The 25,685-nt window shown below is 45.3% G+C and overlaps 5 protein-coding genes across 12 annotated transcripts in view; 1 reads left to right on the top strand and 4 right to left on the bottom strand.

Moving 5' to 3' along the window:
* Window positions 1-497: 497 nt before the first annotated feature.
* LOC117894914 (brachyurin) lies at window positions 498-1,805 on the top strand. The gene has a single exon (XM_034802209.1). The coding sequence runs from the start codon at window positions 649-651 to the stop codon at window positions 1,588-1,590; it is 942 nt and encodes a 313-aa protein (XP_034658100.1). The 5' UTR covers window positions 498-648; the 3' UTR covers window positions 1,591-1,805.
* A 1,405-nt stretch (window positions 1,806-3,210) lies between these two features.
* Window positions 3,211-6,687, bottom strand: LOC117895637 (adenylate kinase isoenzyme 1). Of its 2 annotated transcripts, XM_034803399.1 has the most exons (5): window positions 6,355-6,687; window positions 4,386-4,469; window positions 4,031-4,153; window positions 3,586-3,963; window positions 3,211-3,527 (listed from the first exon to the last, which is right to left on the bottom strand). In XM_034803399.1, the coding sequence occupies exons 1-5, from the start codon at window positions 6,355-6,357 to the stop codon at window positions 3,429-3,431; spliced, it is 687 nt and encodes a 228-aa protein (XP_034659290.1). In that variant the 5' UTR covers window positions 6,358-6,687; the 3' UTR covers window positions 3,211-3,428. The 2 variants fall into 2 exon arrangements, with proteins under 2 accessions (XP_034659290.1, XP_034659291.1); XM_034803400.1 differs by lacking the exon at window positions 4,386-4,469 and having other exon boundaries at window positions 6,355-6,671.
* Window positions 6,667-7,573, bottom strand: LOC117895639 (adenylate kinase isoenzyme 1-like). Its single transcript, XM_034803401.1, has 4 exons — window positions 7,460-7,573; window positions 7,272-7,391; window positions 7,069-7,211; window positions 6,667-7,007 (listed from the first exon to the last, which is right to left on the bottom strand). The coding sequence occupies exons 1-4, from the start codon at window positions 7,460-7,462 to the stop codon at window positions 6,761-6,763; spliced, it is 513 nt and encodes a 170-aa protein (XP_034659292.1). The 5' UTR covers window positions 7,463-7,573; the 3' UTR covers window positions 6,667-6,760.
* LOC117895636 lies at window positions 7,472-8,994 on the bottom strand. 4 transcript variants are annotated; one of them, XM_034803397.1, is made up of 5 exons: window positions 8,926-8,994; window positions 8,758-8,873; window positions 8,518-8,705; window positions 7,639-8,462; window positions 7,497-7,551 (listed from the first exon to the last, which is right to left on the bottom strand). In XM_034803397.1, exons 1-4 carry the CDS (start codon window positions 8,982-8,984, stop codon window positions 7,677-7,679), a joined length of 1,149 nt encoding a protein of 382 aa, XP_034659288.1. In that variant the 5' UTR covers window positions 8,985-8,994; the 3' UTR covers window positions 7,497-7,551; window positions 7,639-7,676. The 4 variants fall into 4 exon arrangements, with proteins under 4 accessions (XP_034659286.1, XP_034659289.1, XP_034659288.1 ...); XM_034803396.1 differs by having other exon boundaries at window positions 7,519-7,575; window positions 7,638-8,462; XM_034803395.1 differs by having other exon boundaries at window positions 7,472-8,462.
* A 778-nt stretch (window positions 8,995-9,772) lies between these two features.
* Window positions 9,773-25,685, bottom strand: part of LOC117895635 (palmitoyltransferase app) — a 61,656-nt gene continuing 45,743 nt past the window's right edge. For 3 of the 4 annotated variants that reach the window (XM_034803393.1, XM_034803392.1, XM_034803390.1), the window contains exons 4-11: window positions 23,454-24,842; window positions 19,866-20,026; window positions 18,961-19,145; window positions 17,446-17,557; window positions 17,221-17,375; window positions 17,033-17,154; window positions 16,780-16,981; window positions 14,200-16,424 (exon numbers count right to left, since the gene is read on the bottom strand). In XM_034803393.1, the coding sequence (XP_034659284.1) occupies window positions 15,192-16,424; window positions 16,780-16,981; window positions 17,033-17,154; window positions 17,221-17,375; window positions 17,446-17,557; window positions 18,961-19,145; window positions 19,866-20,026; window positions 23,454-23,644 (2,361 nt within the window). In that variant the 5' untranslated portion in view covers window positions 23,645-24,842 and the 3' untranslated portion in view covers window positions 14,200-15,191. Of the gene's footprint in view, window positions 11,517-14,199; window positions 16,425-16,779; window positions 16,982-17,032; window positions 17,155-17,220; window positions 17,376-17,445; window positions 17,558-18,960; window positions 19,146-19,865; window positions 20,027-23,453; window positions 24,843-25,685 lie in introns of those variants that run through there. The other variant, XM_034803394.1, reaches the window with a different exon arrangement.

Below are 25,685 nucleotides of genomic sequence, written 5' to 3' on the forward strand. Positions count from 1 at the left end.
CAACTGGTGAAATCTTCAAAGTCCAAAGAGCAGACGCTGATATTTCGGGAATAAACGAAATCAGCCGAACCCAATTTCACTTCCGTTTTCTCTTGGGCATCCAGCCATCAGCAGGCGGGAAGGCTGGCTTGCAGTTCAACATTTGAACTTTTCTTTCGCGCGCTCACAGCTAGGCTAGCATTGGCGTAGTATCAGATACATGCACACATATGCATATACATATATAAATACGTACACATATTAATACACAATTTGTTTGTTTTAAACGAGATTTTACGACCTGTTGGCTGTCATAATAACAAGCTACCGAAGAAGAGTCAGTCTCCCTGGCAAATCAGAAGAGAGCGGAGAGAGGCTTTGGCGAATACGAGTATACACTCACAGCGACAGAGGCAGAGATACGTATGAGAGAGCCGGGGAGACACGACTGGGACCAGACACCAGAAAACCGGCAAAATTATTTCGCTGAGCGACGACGTATAAAATATCACGACTCCGTCAGAACGGATTTAGATTGAAGCGAACGTTCAAAGCGCGCAGATCCACAAACCACAACTGAAGCAAGCAAGTGACAAAACTCGATTATTGCGGTCCCATAAAGAATTATAAGAAAGATCAGTGACAAGTGCAACAGAACATAACAGAGAAATGGCAGCCAGAACAATGCCTCTCCTCCGTCCCACACACGTACTAGGCCTCGGCTTGGTCCTGCTCCTCATGTGGGAGCCAGCCCCCAGCACAGGCTATGCAATTGGCCAGTCGAAATTCGGAAAGATCGAAAAGTTCCCCTACCAAGTGATGCTGATAGGAAAGCAGCTGTGGCGCAAGCGCATTCTGTGCGGCGGCACATTGCTGGACAGGCGCTGGATACTCACTGCCGGCCACTGCACCATGGGAGTTACCCACTATGATGTGTACCTGGGCACCAAGAGCGTGGAGGACACGGAGCAGTTGGGAGGACTGGTGATTCGTTCAAACAAATTCATTGTGCACGAGCAATTCAATCCGGAGACGGCTGCAAATGACATCGCTCTGGTCAAGCTGCCAATGGATGTGGCATTTACCACTCGTATCCAGGCAGCCTCGTTGCCCAGCAGACAGCGGCATGAACAGTACACGGGCATGAGCGTGGTGGCCAGCGGATGGGGCGCCATGGTAGAGATGTCCAACTCGGACTCGATGCAGTACACAGAGCTTAAAGTGATCTCGAATGAGGAGTGCGCACAGGAATACGATGTGGTTACGTCAGGTGTGTTGTGTGCCAAAGGCCTGAAAGACGAAACCGTGTGCACAGGCGACTCCGGTGGCCCTCTAGTGCTCAAGAACACACAAACCGTTGTGGGCATTACCAGCTTTGGCCCAGCCGATGGCTGCGAAACCAATATTCCCGGAGGCTTCACTCGAGTCACAAACTATTTGGACTGGATTGAGAGTAAGACTGGTGGTCTTACTGCACCACAGCGGGTCCACTCGAATCAGCATTACGTCCGGCCACACCAAACGCATCAGGAGCAGCAGCAGCACCAGCATCCGCATCAGCAGCAGCAGCATCAGCATCAGCATCCGTATAGTGATGACAATCTCATTTAGGATGAGTACGTCCAGTCGTACCTACCCCCTTTGACTGAATCTTTATAGCTTTACCTTGAAAGAATTCTCTAATCGTGTGATATATGTCTAGATACTCCTTCAGTTAGCTAATTTCTCCATCTAAATTTGTACATTGTTCTTAGTTTTAACTATTTAAACATCTATATTTATTTTAATTGTAAGGCTCCAAATGAAAGACAAAACCCCAAATTCCCGTGGGTCTCCAAACAAAAAGAAAGCATACAAATGCGATGCAAAATATAAAGAAATTGTATATGAAAATAAAAAAACCAAAATCCAAACAACAAACAACAATATCAAAAAAAAAACCTGCTTCAGCTCTTCTGTCTGTTTAGTCATGCTGATTTTTGTGGAATTGGAATTCCCGAATCCGGAGATCGCGTCCAACGATAATCGTCCGATAAAAACTTTTACGTCGTCGCCATGTGATAATTTCTGAGCAGTTAACTGTTTCGCCTCTCTACGTATGTATTTATACCTATGGGTATCTTTCTGAATCTTTCTTATTCGAATGCTGCTGCTGCCTTTTACATAACTCACGAAACGAACAATTATGAGGCATGCTGCCAATGCTTCTGCGCCGTCTCTAGCTGTCGCCAATCACTTCGTTTACATAAATTTCTATATTGACTTAACGCTCAATTCGATTGCCAAGAACACGAACTGGAGGCCCACTCCAGTTTGTAGGGGAGCACCACTCCACATGATGACGCTCGACTGCTCCACATGGTATTTAGTTCCGTGATAAAACACAGATGATTCGGCTCCTACCAGTTTCGAAGAGCAGATATTGCCGATTCTTGATACGATTTTTCTCTCGGTGGTTGTGGGACTATTGATTTGCCAAAATTATGTCAGCTCTATTTTGCATCTAAGACACCGGATTCATGACGCAAGCTTTCGTCAGTAAACAAATGAAAATTTATAAAAAATTGATTTTATCTTGATTGAAATATAGCCCACTAATTAAACATGGCTCACATAATTGCCAGAACCGAAAGATTCGAACATCATACTCCAGTTTTCGAAACAAATTTGATCATTCACTCGACGATCTACTTTTGCATGGAGACATGGAGTCATACATATGTACATACATATATAATTATTCGAGGATTTCAAAGGGAAATTCCCTGTCCCATTACAAAACAAAAAAATGTACCGAGTTGTTTTAAGTTCTTTATAGCTTTCCTTAAAACTAATTAATCTTTCAGTACAGAGTACAATTTGTTTCGTTTTACTCCCACGATGCTTAGAAACAAAAACTGGTTTAGTGGATAAAATGAAGTTGTACTTTTTAATTTTTATTATAATTATTAACATCTAAGCACGTGGCTGTCACACTCGAAGTCAAGGCGAATTTGTTTCGAATGTTTTCCTTTCGAACAACCTGTGTCCTTGGTGCTTTCAGTTAAGGCTTATAAATATTTAATCAGAGTCTTGTTCACGGAAAGCGACTAACATTCGTGTAAAGTTATATTTGTGTTTCGCTCATTAATTTAAAAAAATTTACTAACATTTCTATTGTTAATTCTGATTCAAAACGGTAAGTTCATTTCAAACCATATTTTTCCACATCGCAGTAAATTATCAACTAACTCTTGAATGTATGTGAAAATTTATTAAGAGCATTCGATCAACCATATCTCGCATGAGATTAATGGGATAACATGACATTCATTTCAAAAATAATAAATGTTGTGGTTCTCTTTCATTGGGGTAATTTAGATTTCTTTGAGTTTAGCGTTAAAAAGTGCGTATAAATTTTTGGCTGTATTGCTAACTTTGGTACTGTTTCTAAGTAAGAGCGCTTCCTACTAGCACTGTGCGGCAGCTTTCGCCTTCTTCTTGAGCACACATTCGATGGCCTGGACAACCTCCTGGAAGATGTCATCAACATCACGCTCGGCATTTATCTGTGGGTAAGCGAAAGTTATTTAGGAAATGTTGACATAAGTTTACTTTAGAACTTGCTGTCAAGGTTTTGTCTGCGTATAGCTCCAGAATGGCGCTTGTGTTCAGTTTGAAAGTCTGCAAACGCGCCCTTATGGTTTGTTCATTGTCATCTGCTCTTTTTACAGCTGCTGCAGCGGCACGCGCCATTATACGCTTCAGCATAGTGTCTTCAGAGCAATCGAAGTACAAGGCCAGATCGGCGGGAGCAATACGCTCCTCAAATGCAACGCCCTGGTTCTTCTCCCGTGGATATCCGTCGATGAGAAAGCCCTTAGAGCTACCCTTGGCACGGCTGATAGCATCGTTCAGCAGCGAAAGGACCTCGTCGTTGGACACTAAGCCGCCACTGCTCATGACGGCCTGAAGCTGACGACCCTTGTCCGATCCTGATGCCACCTGAAAATGGAAATTCGCAATTAACTGACGCAATTAATTATTCTATGACAGGTTCTTCAAACATTACCTCATTGCGCAATAAATCGCCACTGCTCAGATGTGTGAAACCGTATTTCTCCACAATTTTAGCACACTGAGTGCCTTTGCCGCAGCCGGGACCGCCCAATATCCAGATGATGGGGATTTCGGACTGCAAAATGGGACAGAGGTTAGACGGGACCAACACAGAGACTCGAGTAACATCTACAATTAGCTTAGTTAGTGTTTACTTAGATGCAAGCTTAGTTCAGTTAGGGAGCGGGGTCTTAAGAGATTGGGTTTGAAGCAGCGGCCACACGGTACATGTACATGCCATACATCAAATAAACCTAGTAGAAGATTTCTTTGCCCGTCGGCCTGGGCTTGTGACTGGGGCTACTTACAGCGGCTTGCGCCTTTCGGAGCTCCTCTGCTTTGAGCTTTTCCTGGGCCTCCTTCTTCATTGCCATTTGGTGACACATAAATAACTACACAATCGAGACAGTTGTGGGGGATGGTTAGATATCTCAATGTTTCAGTGTTATTGGACTATATCTGGATGTTTTCGATTTGTTAATATGTAGTTATTCGAATTCTGGGCACTTTGCCAACAAAAAATGTACCTCAAATGTTTGCCGACAATAAACTTCCTAGCTATATAAACAGACATACCACCAGGCATATTTTACATGCACACACACATGTGCATCCCATGAACGCCCATCTCTATGGTCGAGTTCGAGAACTAATTGATTTTACATTCCCACATGACATTGATCTTGAGCAGAAGGCACTGGGTACGAGAGACCGAACTGGCACAGAGCTCACCGCTCCCAGCCATCCATGGCACGTCGGAGATCTCATTCAGAGCAATTGGCACCTCTATCCAGCCCCAAAAAATTGTATTTTTGATGGTTTGATTTCAGCGAGAAAATCTCAATTACTGTAAACAATTGAGTCGCTTTTGTTGGCGGCTCGTGACTCAATTGCGTGTGTAGGTGGTGAAGAGATCTGCGTGTGCTATACACGCTGCCTGTGGATGTGGATCGGATCCCCCGCTGATATTCACCTGTTCCGCACTGTCGCACCCTAGCGAATACTTGGGGAAAGGGGAAAATCACCAGACAAACAAAATGAACAAAAATTTGGCAGCTTTGATAATGAGCAGGTTGTTCTATAGCACCCTTGTTTTCGTATTCATTTTTACTCTGATCTGCTCGCTTTTCTTTTGGCACATTTTCTACGCATCTTTATGGTTGCGTGTGAAAATTTATGATTCTCAATCGGATTTACGTAATTTCGTTATATTTGTAGTAGTTCAGTGACTTTTCAATGTCATTCTCAGGGATCCGCAGCTAGGGCGTTTCGTGTCCATCGTAAATATGTTTTAGCACTGACCTTTTACATACTTGGTCATTACGTAAATACTCGTATAAACAGTTGTTTAAGTTCCCGCCGTGAAACTGCCAATTATATCAAAACTATTATTAAAGTTAGACCACACATGCGCGCTTCTCAAACGGAACTGCAAAACTATTCAGCAAACGGGCAGGAATTTTTTGGGACGCCAACTTTTGCTCTTTCAATCTCAAGATTGCTGCTGTTTTTGTTGTAATTAAATTAATCATTCCATCCGTCGCGACTGAATCAAAACCGGCATGAGTGTCTAGTTCGGGTAGCGTCAATAAACACATTTAACTGCTCTGGCGACGATGCTGGGGTTTGGGGACTGGAGACATGCTAATGAATCAAGCCCCGCCAGAAATTCCTGAGTATCGGGCAACTGGTCATAAATATATGCAAATTTATCGGATTTTGACGTCAAAATTCTCTGTTTGGAATGTGAAATTTCGGCTTTTTACTGCGATCGACCGGGCCATTTGAGTTGCTAATTTGTTAGTTGTTTGTGTATGTATTTAGGGGGATTTCACAGGCACGTAATCGTCGCTATTAGCCGAGTCTCTATTTATACCAGATCAGCGGCGAACAGCTGATGGAGCTTCTAAGCTGTGAGTAGTAAACATTTCGCATCGGAGGCGATGCGTTCCGAAATGCGTATGTACATATGTATGTGCCAGAGTAAGTGTAATTGCAACGATTGGCAAGGTCAAGTGCACAAATGCAAGTATCGTGAAAGTGGCTCAAGGTCGTGCCGTATATGCAATCCCTAAACTCTCGCTATCGCCGTTCAAACGGTGGGGGATGTAGTAAAATTCCGAAAGAGAAATTTTACTTAAAGCGAAACTGATATACATAAGTGGCATATAAATAAAAATAAATCAGAGCAAAGCAATATAAAAACCCAAACAAATGTGCGGGGATTTCGAGTATACGAGTACAGTCGAACTAGCACCAGCACATTTTCTCACTCACCATTGTGATGTATACGAGATGAATGCGTCGCTTCTGAGGGATTTTCGTTGAACAAATCGCGAATTTTTCGTTAGTTTAGAGCCGATGTTTGTTTGACTTTCTTGGCCTGCCGCGTTCTTCTTTGTTGTGGTTGATTTTCAAGTTGTTCGATTTCTTCGACCGACGATTTTCCACCACCCTCGCTCGATGCAGCGTATATTGCGAGTGACTGAATGAAAAGGCTTTCGGCTAACGGTTTCAGCACGCGTAGACGAGCGCTGACGCGAGCTTTCGCGTTGAGCTTTTTGTGTACCGTGTGCTTTTTTCTGTATGTGGTCTATTGAGCTAAAGTTGTATTTGTTTCGATTTGAATTGAATGTCTATGGCTATGTTGTGTGGATGTTCAAGCAACTTCAATTTTCAAGATCTAGCGTCCGATTGAGATTTGGGGCCCTCGGTTCTTCACCAGTGTCTCCATATTGGGAACTAGGTCCTCGAACACTTCATTGGCATCACGTTCGGCATTGAGTTGCATCGTTATGTTGGAATATTTTTGTAGCACTGCCTTGGGCTCTTTTTTATTTGTGTCTCCTTGGACATCCAACGCAATGATCATGGTAGGCTTGCCAAGACTATCTTCCAGTACCTTGGCTTCGGCCTCGTTGCGCGGATATCTATAATTATGTAGTATAAATATTCAGGTGCATCTTTTTTATATGGATTCCCATATTTCACCCATCGATTAAAAATCCATTGATCCCGCCCCGTTGGCTCATAATTTGCTTCTCCACCAGCGGCACTATATCGGCCAAGGGTACTTCCTTGCCATCCTTACGGATTGCCTCGAACTTTTTGCCATCTGCACTCTTAGCCTCAATCTGGTAAAAGTACAAATGTGTCAACTAGTATTGCAATTGCGATTTTCTGGTTTGTTTCACCTCTTTGTCCACCATGGCGTTAGGATCGATATGCGTAAAGCCATACTTCTCTACAATTTTTTGAACCTGGACGTCCTTGCCGCTGTTCGGGCCGCCCATTATCCAGACAATTGGTGCGTTCTGAAAAAACACATTACAGACAGATTAGTGACCCACTTATTCTGATCCCATCCCAATAATAAGCTTACCATTTCTGGGCGTAAATTTTGTTGAAGCTAAAATTATATGTACATACAAATAAACTAATTTTCGTCGAATGACAGAACTTCTCCTGTCAGCACTTTGTGGAACATAAAGTGAGTGGTAGTTACATTAAGTTAGGCACAATGGGCAATTTTTGAGGCGCATGTAAATTAACAATAAGTACAATTTATTCAGGTAGCACATCCGCAGAACCCGACATCATCAACTAATATAGTACAGGAACGCCTGTATCTGTTTCGATTCGCTAACGGACACGACGAGCAGTGGTGCTGTATGGCGCTGTTGACGCTGGCACTGGGCAACCTCACTGTGTGTGGGAAACAGCGCATCGGGCGGGAGAATCATTACGTTGAACGTAGGGGTTTTCGGCGTACGCTTTTTGAAACCTTCATTATGAAGATGCAAGTCAAATGATATATTGAGAGAAGGTAGAGTATCATCATCATATGGGTAATCGCTGCTTTTAAGCTGCACAATGTCGAATTTGTTAAAGACACTTTTAAATCTTGAAAATGTCGTTTCGGTCTTAGGAAGGTCTATCAGACTCTTGCTCGTTAATATATATGCCTTCTTGCTGCCAGGATCTCCTTTCGACGCTGTATTTGATTTTCGCTTTCGAGTGTCAAATTTGAAATCGATCGGTTCGCTGCTGTTCTCGTTATCTTCCATATTTGGCCACATGATTAGCTGTTTCATTTCTTCCATGCCTTTCTCTACAGGCGCATACATCGGTGAAGCTCTGATATGTCCAGCAATTGGGATATTCCCAATCCTCTCATCCAGCAGAGCCCAGATGCAATCTGCTCTGGTCACTGCTTCTGCTGTTGGCTGATGGCGCTTATGCCTAACCACTATGTAACCAGCACGAGACATTATTGAATAAACCAAGTAATTGCTGTACTTTTCGCTTTCCTGCTCTCCAAGCAGCAAGACATAGGCCTGCTCCACTGAAACAGTCACACCATGGTACTCCAGCTGCAGGCGACCCTGAAATTCGTTTACACGTGAATACAAATCTATACGGAATGAAAGACTTACCCACCAACTCAAGAAGAAACAGGGCCTCGTAGTATTCCAAATATTGTTTACCCTGAACGCTGTATCCAAAGCTCTCAAATTTGCCATCCTTGCGCAGTATTTCCGCAGCTTGCTGTTCTTTATCCCAAGTGGCCAGAGCTCTCCCTCCGAGGCGTTCAATGCGTGGCACAGACAATTGAGCTCGCAGATTGGCTGAAGTAATTAACATTATATTTAATTGACTCACATCAATCCTACGCCTTACCAAGAGCCGCGGTAATTTCCTCGAGTTCAGCTGCACTTCCTTCATTCTGTGTGCGCTTAGGGCCGCCGCACGGGGCTTCTATTTCCAAATGGCGGTGCTTAATGAGTTGTTCGCCACTAAAACTCGACGAATATAATTATCGCTTTAAAGAGTTAATTCATGAATTACCTTAAATATGTGTTTGTTGGATTAATTTCAACAAATTGCATATTTCTTGATGCTGACATGTTACCAGTGTGACCGCGGATTTATCGATAAAATATACCGCATGACACCGTCAATTTTAAATCATTTTCCTCGATTTTGCTATTCTATTTAATACTATCAGCGAGTCAGGACTCTCAGCACTGAAACTATAATTTTATACGATTAATGAATCAATTTTCTATGGGGTTAAAGGTGCATTTGGTAGTAATTTTTAAAAGAAAACTTAAAATCGGAAAATTAGATTTCAGATCATGCGGTAACGGGACCTTACAACCTTCTAAGGTCACATACCTTGCATTTTTCCATTTTTTTTTTTAGTATTTTCTTGTCCTCCAGACACGTTAACGTCGACCTTATGCAATTCACCAACGTACAAAATGTAGAAAACATGTAGCTAATGTGTACTTAGCATCTCAATCGGAATGATTGAGGAATACAATTTTCAAACTAAAAATGTCAATTCAGTAAACGTGTTGGAATGTGATGTCTTTGTTGGCGGTCAACCCTTTATAATTTTGTTAATGTTATATTTGTTTTTTTTCGAAGCTGCGTTGAAACGTTAACTTAAACTTGTCTCTTCTTCTGTTTTTTAGATGGTGGATATTACAACCATTATGTACCTGTAGCTAAAGTGCCAGCACTGTGCGATTAACGAAACTCAAGTGAGTTGGCAGGGTAGGACCATTAAAAGTGCGCCAAGTGTGACGGCGAAACGGAATTTCAAAGTGGATTAAAAAGGTAATTTCCATACAATCGGATTCGAACCAAAAACTGCTCCATTCCGACCGAATTAAATGAAATTTGTGTGTTTTCTCTATTTATAAATGTTTATTCTTTGTATAATTGTAGTTTTGTTAGTTTCGCATAACATACGCTTAACATTTTTGCCCTTTCATGCATTGGAGCTGTCGAACTCTCGAACTCGATTTAATTTGTCATATAACATTTTACACATTGGAAATACACTTAATGGTAACTTTATGAACATTTAATACACCACATTGTTGCTTTTAACTCTAATGCTGTTAACATTTTTCATACTCGTTCTCCCCCTCCTCTCCTCGTTCTATTTGCAACTTCACGTATGTATATTGCAGGATAGTATTCTGGTTAAACTTAAATTTACAAATGATACTCGTACTCCATAACTAACCATACATGTATAAATATCTTTATCTTTATCTACGTACGTACTTATAGTTGATTTATATGTTTGCGTCGTGTATTGTATAAACAGTTTCTCCCCATATAGTATTGGTTTCTCTTCTTTTTTTTCCTCATTAATGCCATTGAATTGTTAACATTGTTCACCACATTTTGTTTTGCTGTACATGCATACATTCATATGTGTAAATGCTTAGTTATACCATATACATATGTACGTATGTACATATATACATATGTATATAAATGTATATCTGTTTCGAATGCGTAACGCGTTAAGGTAATATTTTAGCTGCCTGCTGATAGTTTATCTTCTCATCTCTCTTGTTGGTTGCCCCTCGACCCACCACAGCACACACAAATGGAAAATGATAAAATGAAAACCTCGTCAGGCTCGTTTAATGGAACATTAGTAATACTCGACAGACCCAAAAACTGAATATCTATTGTACAGGGCAAAGGTGCAAGGCAAGGATCGGTTCAGACTATGTTCACATTGGAACCACTGGCTGCCGGCTTGTTCGACTTTACCAGACATGACTGCGAGCTGTTGCCCATGCTGGAGCCGTCGAGGCTGTCCAGATCCAGCGCTGTGTCGATCATCGTGGTGTCGTGAAGCATGCGCAGCCGATCCGCTGACTTGGCCTGCTCCGCCCCGTCGCAGATCGACTTGCGTTGCGAGTGAGCGCCCACAAAGGAGGCACTCACTGGATCGTCCAGATCGAGGTCGTCGCTCAAGAGCGTCGAGGACAGCACAGTGGTGGCCTGCAGCTGCTCTTGCTGATGCTGCTGGGCGCGCTCGTCAATGATGTTGGAGTAGACATGCAGGCCGGCATCTGGCGGCGCTGCGTTAGAGGCATTCGCCACGTGCGGCACATTGCTGTACATATTCTCCGTCTTTGAGACCGAGCTGGCCAACGCATGGTCACCGCCCATGGCGACAGCCAACAATGCAGCACCAGCCGAAGGCTTGAAGGCATCGGTGGAGCCCGCTGCCGCGCCACCAGAGGGCTCCGCTACTGCATGCCCGTCAGCCAAGGAGGAGTTGACCAGTGCTGCCTCAAAGTCCGCGTCGAATAGATTGCTGTAGCTGCCGCTGCGATTGCGCAAACCCCGCGCTTTATTGGTGGCAATGGCTGCCACTGCAGCCACTACCTCCGGACTGCCGACGACCACAACCTCTGTGTCGTCCAGCTCGTCCTCACTGCTAGCCGTGGCCAGCCGATTCTCGTAGCTGACCGAGGCTCCGTTTGACAGCTGCCGCTGCTTGTGGTGCCGGTGTCGGAACTGGCGCGCCTGGGTGGCCGTCTGCTGGGTGTACGCCGGAATGTCCATCTGGGCTAGGGGTATCTCGTTGTCCACCAGCTGAGCTAGACTATTGGAATTACCTGCGGACGAGACAGAGGGCAGAGGTGACAACGGAGTGGCTGATTAGTGAACAGTGTAGCTTCAATGTTTCCGAATGTTTATATCGTATAATCAATGCATGTAAATTATTCAAATGCTCATTACAACAAATTTGCCAACTAATTTAAAATTCGAATTTCAATTTTGAGCACTTTTTGCTAGTGGTTTTTGTGTCTTTTATTTGTGTGGCGTTGATGGTTGGGCTGGGTTTGGTTTGGTTTGGTTTTTATTGGTTTTGGTGGAGTGTTTGGATTCGTTGTGTTGTTTTGTATTGTGGTTTTGGCTGTGGGAAAAAAAAAACTGACTAAAAATGCAAATAATCATAAATGCTGAAAAGGCGGCAATTAAAATCGTAATTCGTAATTCAATTAAAACGGATTGTCTGCTAAAATGAACATACAGTACATGTGTAATTGAATGGGCGGGTGGTGGTGTAATTGCAATGAGTGGGCGGGAATTTAAATCCCCACTCCCATTCCATTCGAAGACGCTGTCATGGTCCGCGTCTGCAGGCGGGCGATGCGCGCATTTTGCAGGAATGTGGTAGGGATAATCAACTTAGTTGGAAATATACGTCGATTGATAAGCTCTTAACCAATAAACAACCCAATATAATGTCGCAAAAGATAAATGTGAAATATGCGCTAATTAGTGAGATCCAATGGAAAATTCGGTGCGAAGTGGATCAATTTAAAGCATGCTTGCAAAATGTCGTGAATACATTTAGTGGGTGGATTATACAGTAGAACTGATGTGTTACGAGGTGGCCAATAAAAACGTTGCTAAATACTGTGATTAATTCCAACTTTTGGGGTTTGTTTTGTGTGTGTTCCTTGTGTCTGTGTGTCTGGATGGTGGTGTTGCCTTCCGTCTGTCAAAAGTACGATTATGAGGTGGTTTGAACTTAACATGAGAATATGTGTACGATTATGTAGTAGGTGTAGAACCGAATATGGAGTATACTTTAGCTAGTATTTGCAGTGGCAACTGGATAAGATAAGCAAGAGGTCGGGGGTAAATCAACTGAAATATATGAATGGGATATATGCGGTGTAGCTAATTCCAAAATGAATGTCTAAAGCGTTATTAATTGTAATTTCGGATATTTGTACATACAATACAACAATAAAATGCTTTGTTTTGTTCTTTAGAAATATTTTACTTTGCTTTAGGAGAGAACTCACCCAATTAAGGCTTAAAATGCAATTTTTACTCTAGTCTTAAGCGGCCCTCGACAACTTTCGCTCAATTGCAGTATTTGTTTTTGGTTATATATCGTTATTATATCGTTAGTTTTTGTAAAATTGTTCAACAACAAGCAACCAATTTGTATTGGTTGCATTTCCACAGTCAAGTTGAAAGATATAGAAAGAGTTTGACATTAGTGTGCGATAAATCAGGAGAAAACATTGGTAGGTTGATTGGTAGGTAGGTACGAGTATTCAAGAGGTTATATTCAGTGGATGGACGAGTGCGCGCTTTGCCATTCAAATTAAAACTAAGAAACGGAAGGGGAACGAAATGGTATGGATAGCGAGAGAGCGATACAGCGAGACGGCGATAGAGAGACGCGAACTAAAACTCAAGAAGAACTGCAGCGAAGAAGCTCCCACTCAAGATCCCCTGCTGGGGAGTGGAGTGTGTCTGTCTGTATGCGTGTGTGGATCGTGTGTGGTCGTGACGTTCAGGAACGTAACGTTGAACAGACCTTAAGGCTTCCTCTATCCGGATCCGTACTTATACTCTAGTTGTGTGTGTGTGTGTGTGTGTGTGTGTGAGTGTGTGTTTGTGTGCGATCCGCAAACATTTCATTCAGATCGATAAGTTTTATTGCCCAACATTTAACCATACATAATGTATTGTATATGTACTATATATAGGTATATAAATCTACTTTTGCATCATTTAACACTCGCTTCTTGCTTCATATATATATATATATATGTATATATTATATATTTATGTATGTATGTATGTGTATATATAACTATCTATAACTTCAATTACCTCGCTAATGCGTCGTACTATGCTTGCAATTAATTATAAAAGGAACTCATAATATTGTTAATGCTCAAGATTTAAAGCTGAGGCGACCTTTTCGTTGGCTTCCCTCGTGACCCCCAACCCAGCAGCAGAGCATGCCAGGACACCCGCAGAGCTTGCGGCCTGTCCCTGTCTCTGCCCCCAACAAATGTCAATTACTATTACAACTAGGTATAAATACATACATATTTCGGTTCAATTTCGATTTCAACACACAATTTTCAAATTTGCTATTGCTAATTATTTGCTGCAGTCACTTGGCAATGCTAATGCTCCGCTCCCTCCCCCAATACGAGTATTCAACGCTTAAGTACATACATACATAATTCCATGTTTGATATTCGATATTCGATATTCGTCCCGTTGGCAACAATGTGTGGGTTGTATTTTCGGTAGCTACTAGCCGGTAGTTAAAAATGACTCCTTTAAAACCGATGCATCATCATCATAGTACATATATCAAATTCTTATTGAATTTGATACGTTAGTTTACGCTTAATTTTCATTGTAAAAATGAACAAAGTTCTAACAAAATGTTGCTTCGATAAATGGCAGTTATTTTGGCTCATTAAGACTTTAGCTAACTTTTAATTTCTAATCTCCAATTGCATTTGTTTTTTGTTTTGTTTATGCTGTAGTGTGGTGTGGTGTGGTGTGGCGTAATCTTATTTCATCTTCTCGTTCGGTTGAAACCGTTCAAAATTATTCAAAACTTCAACGAAAGTCCAAGTGACTGCTATCGTTTGGTGGTGTGGCCCTTCGGCCAGGAATCTAACATGATTCCGAAAACAAAACACACAAAAATCAAAAACTTAATCATCTTTTAAGCGAACAAAGTTAAAGTTGAACATGCTTGGTTGGGATGTTGGTTGGTTGTTTGGTTTTTTTGGTTTTTTTTTCGTTTTTTTGGCTGGTGGCATCACTATTGGAGGTGGCGGCGATGGGACGTAGACCAGGGTGGATATACATACATACATATACATAGGAAAGATTCCTTCCTGGCCCCTGGGTGCCGGAGCGCCCTTGCACCGCGAGTGCAGAGGAGCACCGGCTCGATTAGCCAGGGAAACAGGTGCTACATAAACGTAAAAGTTTCTATGAACCAACTTTTCAATTCATTCAGGATCGGGGCTAGGGGCTCTACAGCGGATATCAGATATCGGAGGTCGGACATGAACAAAATAATAAGATACAATTTAGCAATTTACATACTTCTAAATCTACGCATACAACGGGAGGAAACTCAAGAACAATATTAGGGGGCTGCAAACCGAAGACACCTCCTAACACCTAAGCGCGTCATGGAAGCCAAATGTATTATACCCCATTCAGACTGTGGGTAGACCTCTTCAAAATTCAAAGACCCTCGTCGAAGAATGCCAATTGATGCCAAGAAAGAAGCCTGCATAGCCTGCATATGGCCAAACAGCCAGAAGAAAACTGGGCTTTCTCTAGCAGTGGGCTGGAAGCAGTAGGAGGCGGGCCAAGGGCCTGGTCCTGGACCATAGCTTATTATGTACAGCGCCTAACAACCAATTAATGAAGTCCAGGGCGACTTCAAGCACCGCACGGGGCAGGTGGACAACGACAAGAAGGGGGCAGCGAGCTGCGTACTATGACGAGTCGCTGCCCGCGGCATCCTCGATAATCGAGTTGAGATCTATGTTGAACGAGTACTCGTAGAGGTTTGAGTAGCGGTCGCGCTCCTTCCACGGCGACCGGTGATTCATATAAAGATTTCGTTTACTAACACGGAAGATCTGGCTGTCCTTGATCGACTGATCGTCGTCGCAGGGTTCACCGCCACCGCCAAAGTCGCACTCTCGGATGGTCAGCCGGTTGGTCGGCGACTTAAGCTCGAACATCACCTCCTGGTGCTTGTAGCGCGACCGCATCGGCAGCGGCTGGTACCCGGCGATGTTCACCTTTTGCGAGTCCACCGACTGCGTCGACTGGCGGCGCATCCCACGTGCCGATTTTCCAAACGGGTAGTTGAACTTGGTGGTGTTGTCGGTGTGGCGTTGCGGGGAGTAGTACTTGAAGTCGCTGGGCGCCGGCGGCTGGGGTGCCGCCGTGTGTATGGTCGTCAGCGTGGTGCTGCTGCCTGTCACCGCTGCACTGCCCTGAAGCTGCAGCGTCGATGGTCGTCGCGGGGCCAGTGGCGGCGGCATCGTGGCCAGGGAGGCCGAGGCAGAGCCTGAGGTGGGTGCCGTCGTCGAGGACGATGAGCCACCGCCACCGCCTCCCGACACAGAGGCTGCCACCGCCGCTGCCTCAGCCATTGCTGTGGCCACGGACACGCTCCCAATGGCAGTCGTCTGTTGGGCGTGCACATGGTGGTGGAGCAGCGGCAGTGGCGAGTTTCGCACATCATCGTACGACGGCGTCAGCGGCAGGTGCAGCGAGCGCCTCAGGTTCAGCCGGTAGGAGGATGACGTGGCCGGCGAGCGCATCAGCGAGGGCGAGTGGAGGTTCGAGTGCGAGCGGGCAAATGCCTCGTGGTGCATCTGCAGCTCGGCGGCCACCAGTTGCTGTTTCTGATGCTGCTGATGTGGTTTTGCTTGTTGTTGTGGGTGGTGTTTGAGTTGTTTGTGCTTGTTGGCTTTGAACTGGTGCTGGGCGCTGGCGGGCAGCAGTGTTTGCAGTGAGCACCTCTGATGCTGCTTGCGGGACTTACCGTTCTGGACCAGGTCGTAGCTGGGCGGCGGGTGTTCGAAGCCGTTGCCATTGCCGGTGCCATTGCCGTGGCCATGGCCATGTCCGAGTCCATGTCCATGGCCGTGGCCGTTGAGGGCGGCTGATGCGGCGGCCCCAGATCCGTCCATTGTCGAGGAGGAGGGATTAGACTGGTGTTGGTGGTCAATATATTTGTTGTTGTTATTTCAGTGTGATTCGATTGATGTTGTTGTAGTTGTAGGTGTAGTGGCAGTGGAGGTGGTGGTGGTGGTGGTGGTGTGTAGTGGTGAGACGGTCGAGTAGTAGTAGTTTTTACCAAAAAGAAACATTGCATAGAACACAAAAAGAAGGAGTAGAAAAATACAGATCAGATCGTCAAAATGGTGTGCACAAAGGATCGTCGGTACGAGAGATTTAATAAGGATATTTATTTCAAGCAAGCAGAGTGCCCAGACATTTAGATATTGTTTTGTGAGAGGGTGCTCGGATCGGATCGGATTGGATTGGATTGGTGCGGTCGCTTACCTCGTCGTAGAAGCGGGGCTTTAGCTCCGCCCCCCCTATGCTGATGCCGCCACCAGCCCCGCTAATACCACCGCCCGAACCGCCCAGCATGGGCTGCGCGGTGGTGACCATATGAGAAGCGCTCAGCACATCGCTGAGGGCATGCCGGGGGCTGGACTGGTGCTGCATCTGCTGGATGTACTCGTCGGTAGCAATGCCGCGCCTGCCGGGAGACGATTAGTTTGGATTGCAGGCGAATGTGGCGAGCACTCACCTGTCAATCATAGACGGCGTCATGGGTCCGCATAGGATGTGGCAACAGTTGAGGCAGATGTTGCCCCGTGAGTAGGGGTTCTGGGTGCGCGGTCCGCCCTTCGAGGAGAAGGATCCCTTGAGCTAAAGGGAGAGATGACTTAGAGCTGTCCGTCTGATCTGGATCACCTGGATCCCTGGCATACTCACATCCTCATTGGTCGTCTGGTCGCTCGTCGTCAGATAGGTGTGGAATCCCGCCAATCCGATGACGGACCATATCGAAAAGAAGCAAATGAACACAACAATCACAGTGAAGGGCGCCTTCTTTATTACTTCGAAGACCTCCTGCTCGGTTTTCATTACTGTGTGTGGTGGATCATGGGGATAATGAAAGATCTGGGGAGACTCCAGCACTCTATACTCCATACTCACATAAAACTAAATGCGTCACAGAGCACGAGAATATAAATACAGCTAAAAATGCCAATGAGACTAGAAACAAATAAAAGAACCGATAGTTCCGCTTTCCCACGCAGTTTCCCACCTGCAACGAAAGAAACATTAAGACCACAGGCGCCAAGACCAAAATGAAGACGGTTGGTTAACAATCCCAGCCAGACCCTTGGCATAATAAGGTTAATTGCATTTTCACGAGACCTGTGTGCCGCAGCATTTCGTAATTTGTTGCCATCGCCAGAGAAATGCCTTCATTTCAAAAGGCATCCCCTATCCTCGCCCCTATCGCGAACTGTGAGCCACCCGAAAACGCCTTCTACCAAAGCCCCAAAAGGCAGTAGTCGACCTTCAAGCTGGCAAGCAGCAGCGGAATCAGCATCAGCCACTGCGGTATGATAGGGTCCTCCTCTGGGGGTATGAAACACGCTCTGCCTCTGCCAAATGAAAAAGGGGTGCGAAAGAAGCGCTCTGCTTCGAGCTAGGCTCCGAATTGTACACTCTTTTATCCATTCTTATATTATTTTTTTGTATAAACTAAAAGCAATTCCATCTTCCTGCTTAACTAAAACTATGCAGAATCTTCTCTTTATCCTCCTAAGCCATCGTAAAATGTTCGTAAACGTACTTGGAAACGGAACCAATCCGCAAGCGAAAGGTTAGCAAAATTATTGCAGTATGCAGTAAATGCTTCACAAGCGAATATTTGACGAGCTATCGAGGACGAGATTTTCATTGAGTTAAGTTTTTTTTAGCGTTCTCGGATGGTTTACGCCCAACTCTAGTATTATAATATCGCTTACAATGTTAAATCTAAGTAAATGAATACTCGTATATGCCCTGAAAGCAATACCAGTCCCATGGATTCCTCTTCGTGTAGGGTATCAGCGTGCCACACGTCAACCCATGCAAACAGCTCTACAAATATGAGTGTGCTGTGCGGCTATTTGGGTTAGTGTTTGTGAGAGTGTGGTCTGTTTGCTTGGTCCGCGCCCAGCCACATCTTGTTGCATCATTGGGGCGCCTGCGGGTAGCCGCTTTGCCCTGCCTGCGACAAAAACTACGAGGCGGAGGGGCCCTGTGGCCGGGTTAGCTTTTTATACGAGGGAGAGAGAGATAGAGAAAGAGAGTACAAGGTTCCAGCTTGAAACGTGATGCGCGCGCTCTGCTGAAATTATTTTTGCTAAAAAATTAGCAACCTCAGCGGTTGGCGCTGTGGAATTGGGTTAAAGTCAGACCCGCAATGGCACAGAGCTTTGTAGACCAGCGCTCGCTGTGGGCGGACAGAAATACGGACGGGCGGATGGACGGACAGACGGAGGAGCAGGGAGGAGGCATTCGCTGTTTTTTTGTCCCACATTTGCGCGTCCAATGAATGCGCACAGCAGCCTAATGCGAGGGCCTCGGCTCAATGTCAGGCAGTCGGGCCACTAGGGACACTGTTGGCCCGTGATTAAAAGGCAGGCTATAGTGCTAACGAGGTCCTTGACTTACCCAGGGACAGTGATGATCGAAGCGGTCCACACAGTTGTCGCACAGGCTGCAGTGGGAGGCCCGCGGTGGCCGGAAGATCTTGCAGGTGAAGCAGTACTTCAGCTTGACCGTCTGGCCCTTCACGAGCACCTCCTTGGTCCGCGGTGGCGGTCGGTATGTGGGGCTGTTCAGCGAGTTTGGAACCTCTGTAGAGAGCGGCAGCAGCAACAGAAGCAGCAGTAGCATAACCGGAACCGGATGTGCGGCGCAGACGTGTAATGGCGTGGAGGAAATGCAGCATCAGCGTCGACAGCAAGAGGTCCACAGGGAACGCGTTTTTGACATGCAAAAGGAGGGTGTGGGAGGGAGAGAAAAAGTTTTCTCATTTTAAATATTTTATATAAAGCCAACAACAACAGCGACTCATTAGTGCAGAGAGAAACACAGCGCAGCGGCGGCAGCAGCGGCAGAGCCCGCTTTGATGATGATTTTCATGTGGGCTTTATTTCTCCTCCTTTCTATGTCGTGGCACGCTCATTACTTTTCATGTGCCCCCTTGCCACACAGAAACACAAACACACACACACACACATACACACGCAGATTCTCGCATTGCAATGCATTGGCCTGGCCACTGCTCAAACATTTCCCCCGATGCCCTCCTATCCTCCACCCACCCAACACCCAACACACACACAAACTTAATGAAGTGAAAACAAATATATATGTATGACTGTGACTGTGACTGCGACTGCGACTGTGATGGTGTGCGTTTGTTGGGAGGAGGGACATGACATCGCCAGGATTCTGGCGGCAGTATTCAGGAAACAGGCGTAGCCGCCGACCTTGGCCACTTTTCCTTTCGGATGGACATTTGCAAGGACTTCGACTGCGAGCAGGAGGACTGCAACTGCAGGAATACGTACCAATTTGCTTTTCAATATATGCTGCCTCATCATTGGAGGCCCGCGGTATGACGCCCGGATCCGTGAAGGTTGTGCGCAGCAGGGAGCTCATCGTGAAGAAGTACAGGACGGCGCCCACAATGGGAATGACTGGGTTGATGCGCTCCGCCAGGAACGGGCAGCTGTAAAGGAACAACGATTTATTGTACGATAAATATACAAGTATGTAGATAAGAACGAATGACAACATAAAGCAACCATAAGCAAAGCTGCTGGAAGCGGTGGCTTTAATAATGATCTGAGCTTAGTTCGGGGATTTCGTTTTTAGAGTTCTTTTAACTTCAAAATTGTGGATATGAGAGATTTTCATCGTGGATGTAAAATTTGGTGGCTCTAGCTCTTATAGTCTCTAAGTACTAGCCGACAAACAAGACGGACAGACTCGACACGTTTCCTTCTGTGCGTTACATATGCACACCCACTCTCGACCACAAATACAATATACCCTAGGGAATGAAGACGGGAATGCTGACTCTGTTCACGAATGAAATACACTGGCGTCGAGTCAGGCTTTTAGATCTACAGAGTAACCGCAGCGTTAAGTAGATCTCTAACTCCTGAGCTCCAGGAGCATTAAGCTGCTCTCTCGCGAAATCGTTCTCATCCAAATTTGTGCCTTGAACTGACTCGTCGGTAACTTATTCTTGTACTCTTACTCTTCAGATCTCAAAACGTACTCTTGAAATAAACAAATACTATTAATTTAAACAGCTATTTAAGAGACTTACTAGCTTGCTACTACAGGATTAGAAATAATTTTCCATTGAATTGATCTTGCTCCAACATCAAGTGTTTTCCAAGGCTCCCATGTACATATTTCCCGTCTGAATCAAGAGGCTGTCCCAAAGGCGTGGTGTGCATTATAGTGTATCTTGCTCTGCTCAGAGATACATACAAAAAGTCCCCGGTGTTTTGGCAATGCCCCAAATCCCGTAGTCCTTACAAATATGTGCCGAAATAAGGGGGCACGTGTCTCTGAAGGCACTCACCCTGTCCAACGCATTGTATTGTTCCCTAATACCCAGTGCGTGCTAACGATTTGCAAAAGTCGCCGCTTTCACTTCTGTCCACAAAAAGAACGAACCCCCAGCACGGTGACAATTATGTGTGACAAGTCCCAGGGCTACGCTCGAAATGGAATCAGTTGGGATGGGGCAGTAGCATAATTTCGGGGACACTCACTCAATGCAGTCCGGAGCCAGAGCGACAGTAGAACCATCCGAAAATAGTTAAATACATTTGTCATGACAACGCAATTCCCCCTGCCACAAAGCCGGGCTAAATAGGAATGCATTCAGAGAATGGTTTCCTCGCATTCAGAAGGCAAATCGCTGACAATGCCCTAAAGAGGGTGGGTAGCAAGCACGTTGGCGGGAGGCGGATGTATGAGGCAGGATTGCATTGTGCTACCTTTTAGCGATTTGCATTGCGAGCGCGTCGGGCGAAACACAATTTCAGTTTGCCCACATCCCCGGGCTGCCGCCAGCTGCCAGAGAGGGTTCATGAGAAAGAGGATGAGATGCTGCGACTGCTGCGACTACTGCAAATGTGCATAGATGCGGAGGTGGGGGCGAATATGTTATGTGGATTCGCGGGAATATCTGCAGGAATAACTATGCGAGCACTCAAAGGCATTGCAGATATTGTAATGCCCATCCATGCTCCATAGTTCCGCTTCCACTCGACTGTGCGCTAATGCAAAGCAAGCAATGGAAATAAAATCGCAGCGGCTTGGAGCGGTGAGGCACAGCGCGGGTTACTTTTCAGCAGCGAATAAATTTTGAATTGCAGGGGGGAAAAAAATAGAGATGTGAATGGCGGAGGAGATGCACACGGTGTTCTAGGCCGGGGTATTCCAATCTCTTTCTTTGCGGTTCACCCACTCCTCCCACATGTGGATCCTTCTTTCGTATGGGTGTTCTGAGAGGATTTCGTGCAGAAAATGTTGAGCATAATTTGGTCTAATCGCGCTGTTGTCACTGAGCGGGCGGGGGCAGGATGCAGCCTGCAGCATGCAGCCGTTTTAACATCCTGTTCTATTGGTATTTGTACTACGTGCCGTATGCGTTATTTGGCCAAAACCCCGGAAACACAAACGGACACGGGAGCATTGCAACTAAATTGAATCCAAGCTAAGCGTTTGTCCCCCCACTCCCCACATGTGCACCACACGCCTCTTGCACGTAATCGCACGTAATATTTATTCTGTACAAACCAATAGATCGGGCATCATATTATTATTATTGGAGCAACGTGATGGAGAACGGCTAAGGTAAACCAATGGGAACAGTTGACAACTTTAATTTACAGCTCCTTTGGGCTTTAGAATATTATCAGCTGATTTTAAATTTCTGAAGAATAACTCTAGAAGGAAGGTGAAGGTGATTTGAGAATTCTGTCTGGGAATCGCTGCTTCGATTGTCACTATTTATGCTTCTCCTCATAACGAACAGAAGGAATATAAGCACGAAAATAAATGTGCCACTGAATGAATACAGAAAGTGGCACACAACTATTCGGTAAATACATCGGAATGTTTCCTCTGTGTGTTTCAAATTGGCAGCGAAAAGCTAAACGGTGAAAGTGTGCCATTCTCCTCCAATTTAATCGTAAATATTGCCAGAACTCAAGAATATTTTATTCCGTTATTATTTGGCGTCGCACTCACTCAATTCTGTCCAATTTGAAAGCATTCAATTGGGGTTTTATTGTGAGTGAAGCCTCGAGATACTCGTACGCATCTAATATGTACGACGGACATCGACGCTGTTATCAAAGCTCCTTCCGTGTACATATCTCAAAAATGAATTAAAAAGAAAACTGAGAGGGATCCTTTCGCATTCTACTGCAATTTAATCGAAGTAATTTACACATCAAATGTCAGGCCTCAAGAAATGTGGGCCGCATCACTGAATTTCAAATGAAAGTTACAATTTAAGCAGTACCAAATAGAACCTTGCCCCGCTTCTCCACTGAGACGACACACTTTTGTGGGCTGCTGCCATTGAGGAAACACTTTTGAATGCCACAAAACCAGGAGGCAGATTGACAAATCAAAAGCTGAAACTATTTGTGGTCCTCTGCGGTCCTTGACGAAGTCCGTAATTCAACAGATGTCCGTAGACAGAAAGAGAGAGACACTGAAAAAGTATCCAGCAGCAGCAGGAGGAGGAATGCTGACATCGCTCTTTGCCAGGCCAAGCATAACGCATACGCCACGTTTCACAGCAATAATTACATGCCATTGGATACGCCGAGAGATGGAACGCCCCCCACCCAGAGCAATAGTCCAAGAGTCCAGAGACCAGTGAGAGACCATTAATGTGGGCGTAATTGGAAATCAAGCAGGATCCGGTTTCCCTATCTGCAGGAAGGGTTACCGGGCAGGCGCAATGCTTAATTAGCAACGTATACATTTTGCAAACAATGCAACTACCACGAACGGAATGACAGGCAGATAGACAGACAGATGAGGATGCAGAATAGATGCAGAAACGAGAAATGCCACAGAGGGCCAAATGGGGAATCAGCGAACCATTGGATACTCACTCGAACGCAAAGAAGAGCGCACTGGTGCCGGTTATCAGGATGCACGTCAAGTAGAAGACGCCTGTGTGTGGTGCGGACATTAGCAATCCATCGCAGTAGAATTTATTGCGTCCGGCAAACAGTTCCCATTTGCGAGTGACGCGCTGGTTGGGTGCCATGTTACTACAACAGCAGCAGCAGAGCAGATTCATTGGTGCGGGATAAGGGGTGGTCTCTGCCTCCTCCTACGCCTTCTCCCGTGCTGGGCTTCTCCTGAATTCTAGATGTCGTATGCTGGATGTGACAATGCCTTCGCTACTGCTACTGCTGATGCTGCTCCTTGCTCCTTGCTCGTTGCTCCTTCCCTTGCTGCTGCTGATGATGATGATGGTAAACCACAGCTGGAGGTGGTGGTGGGGAGTGTTTTGCAGCTGAGGTTGATGCCAGTGCCACTGCTCCTGACAGACGACCGCTTGGCTGCAGTTGACGAAATTATGCCGTATTTCGTCCTCCTTGCTGGCTCCGGTCAAAGCGGCGTGTTCATGTGTGGCTGCAGCAATGCTTACGGCATGCAAAGACAAGTTCCCTGGCACAAAATTTCTGCTACTCTAATGCTGCCTCTGTTTCAACTCTCTTCTAAAACTTTAACTTGGTCGCGAATGTACTGGCTCCACCCTTTTCCTGTTCTCTGTTTGCTGTTTTCTGTTTACTGTTTTTGGTTTTTGGTTCTTTTTGGCTAATAGTTCACTTGCGTGTATGTAGGTTACTCAGTCGTTGGTCGTTTCTCCGTGTATCTGTGAATCGTGTATCGTGTATCGGGAATCAGGAATCTTTGCTAAAATATGAATTTTAATCAGAATTAATGTCTAGCTCTCTATTGTCTCTGCCTGTCTGCGGGTCTGCAAGCATTCGCGCTCTTCCAAAAGCAATTTCGTCCACTTTGTTGCGTTGTCCACGGTCCACGGCATCAGCCACATTGCGTTTCAATTGCCTCCCTTTTATTGCCGAGCCCACACTCCGTGTGCTGCGTGCACGCCCCGCGCACTCCTCCGCGCCCAGCTTCAATTAAAGCAGGACGCCAGTCATTTCCCTGCAGCCGGCCTCTGTGCAATGTCTCTCCCTGGGCCACGGACAGTGAACAAAGCAGAAGTGAACAGCAGGGAATGAAACAGAAGGGAACGTTACTCCGTCCTCGTTCTGGGCAGAGCAATTATTTGCTCGGCTTTGTTGGCATTTCCCGCTGCCGAACTTTCGGGGCACGCACACTTTTGGGCGGCTCCTCTCCGTTTTTTGGAGTCCCCCGACCCACGATTCCTTTATGATTCAATTATCCGCTAGTCGCTGGTGGCGCCACGAACAGTAGTTAAAATTGGCGTTGGCGTCGCGCGTCAGATGGGATTGGATTGGGACCTGCAATGAGAAAGAGAGAGAGAGAGAGAGAGGATAGAAGAAAGGAGTGAGCAGTTGCAAGCAAATATGATCATTAAGTTATTTTGATTAAGAACTTTTGTGCGGGTGGGTGGCTCCCTGGCATCGACGGAAGGGTTTCAAAAAGTTTGGGCAGGGAACAATCAGAATCAGGAACGGAAACGGAAACAGTTCATGAGAGAAAAAAAAGTTAGTTTTTAAGGATTTCTTAAGGCTATTCGTTATAATCGAATTTTCTTCTCAATTGCTGAATGTAGCACGGCCATTAAGTCCGCTCGAGACACACTCAATGGGGCGCCCATTTTACGGCATTATTATTTTTTCAAACACAACCGTATTGTTATGGCTAAGGAAAGTGAAGAAAGCTTTAACGAAATAATAGACTTTCTGAAAATGCATGTCCATATATTCGAACAATTTATTTAATGTAGAATTCACAATCAGATCGAGCCATATCGTTGGCGAATGAATGTGGCCGTTCGCTTATGATAATTTTCAACGAATATGTGCCCTAGGGGAACAAGGGTATGGCCTCTGAGAAGGCCCAAGTTATTTCTCACCCCTCAGATCCATTCGGCAATGCATAAATTCACCAATTACCCGAACTCCGAAGCTTAGAAAAAGAGTCTATGCATAATTCATGACGTGCTATAAACCGACTAAAAGATTACGCGCATAGATTAATTCGCCACTGAAATGCGCTAATTCGCAGCTTTTCGGGAGACTTCCGCCAGCTAATTGGCAGTAATCAAGTAAACCACACGCACTGTATTCCCCGCCCCTGTATGCATGCAATCCTGTAATCCTTCCATGCAATGCACTGTG

This window comes from Drosophila subobscura, chromosome J (genome assembly GCF_008121235.1).
Source record: "Drosophila subobscura isolate 14011-0131.10 chromosome J, UCBerk_Dsub_1.0, whole genome shotgun sequence".
Taxonomy (NCBI): domain Eukaryota; kingdom Metazoa; phylum Arthropoda; class Insecta; order Diptera; family Drosophilidae; genus Drosophila; species Drosophila subobscura.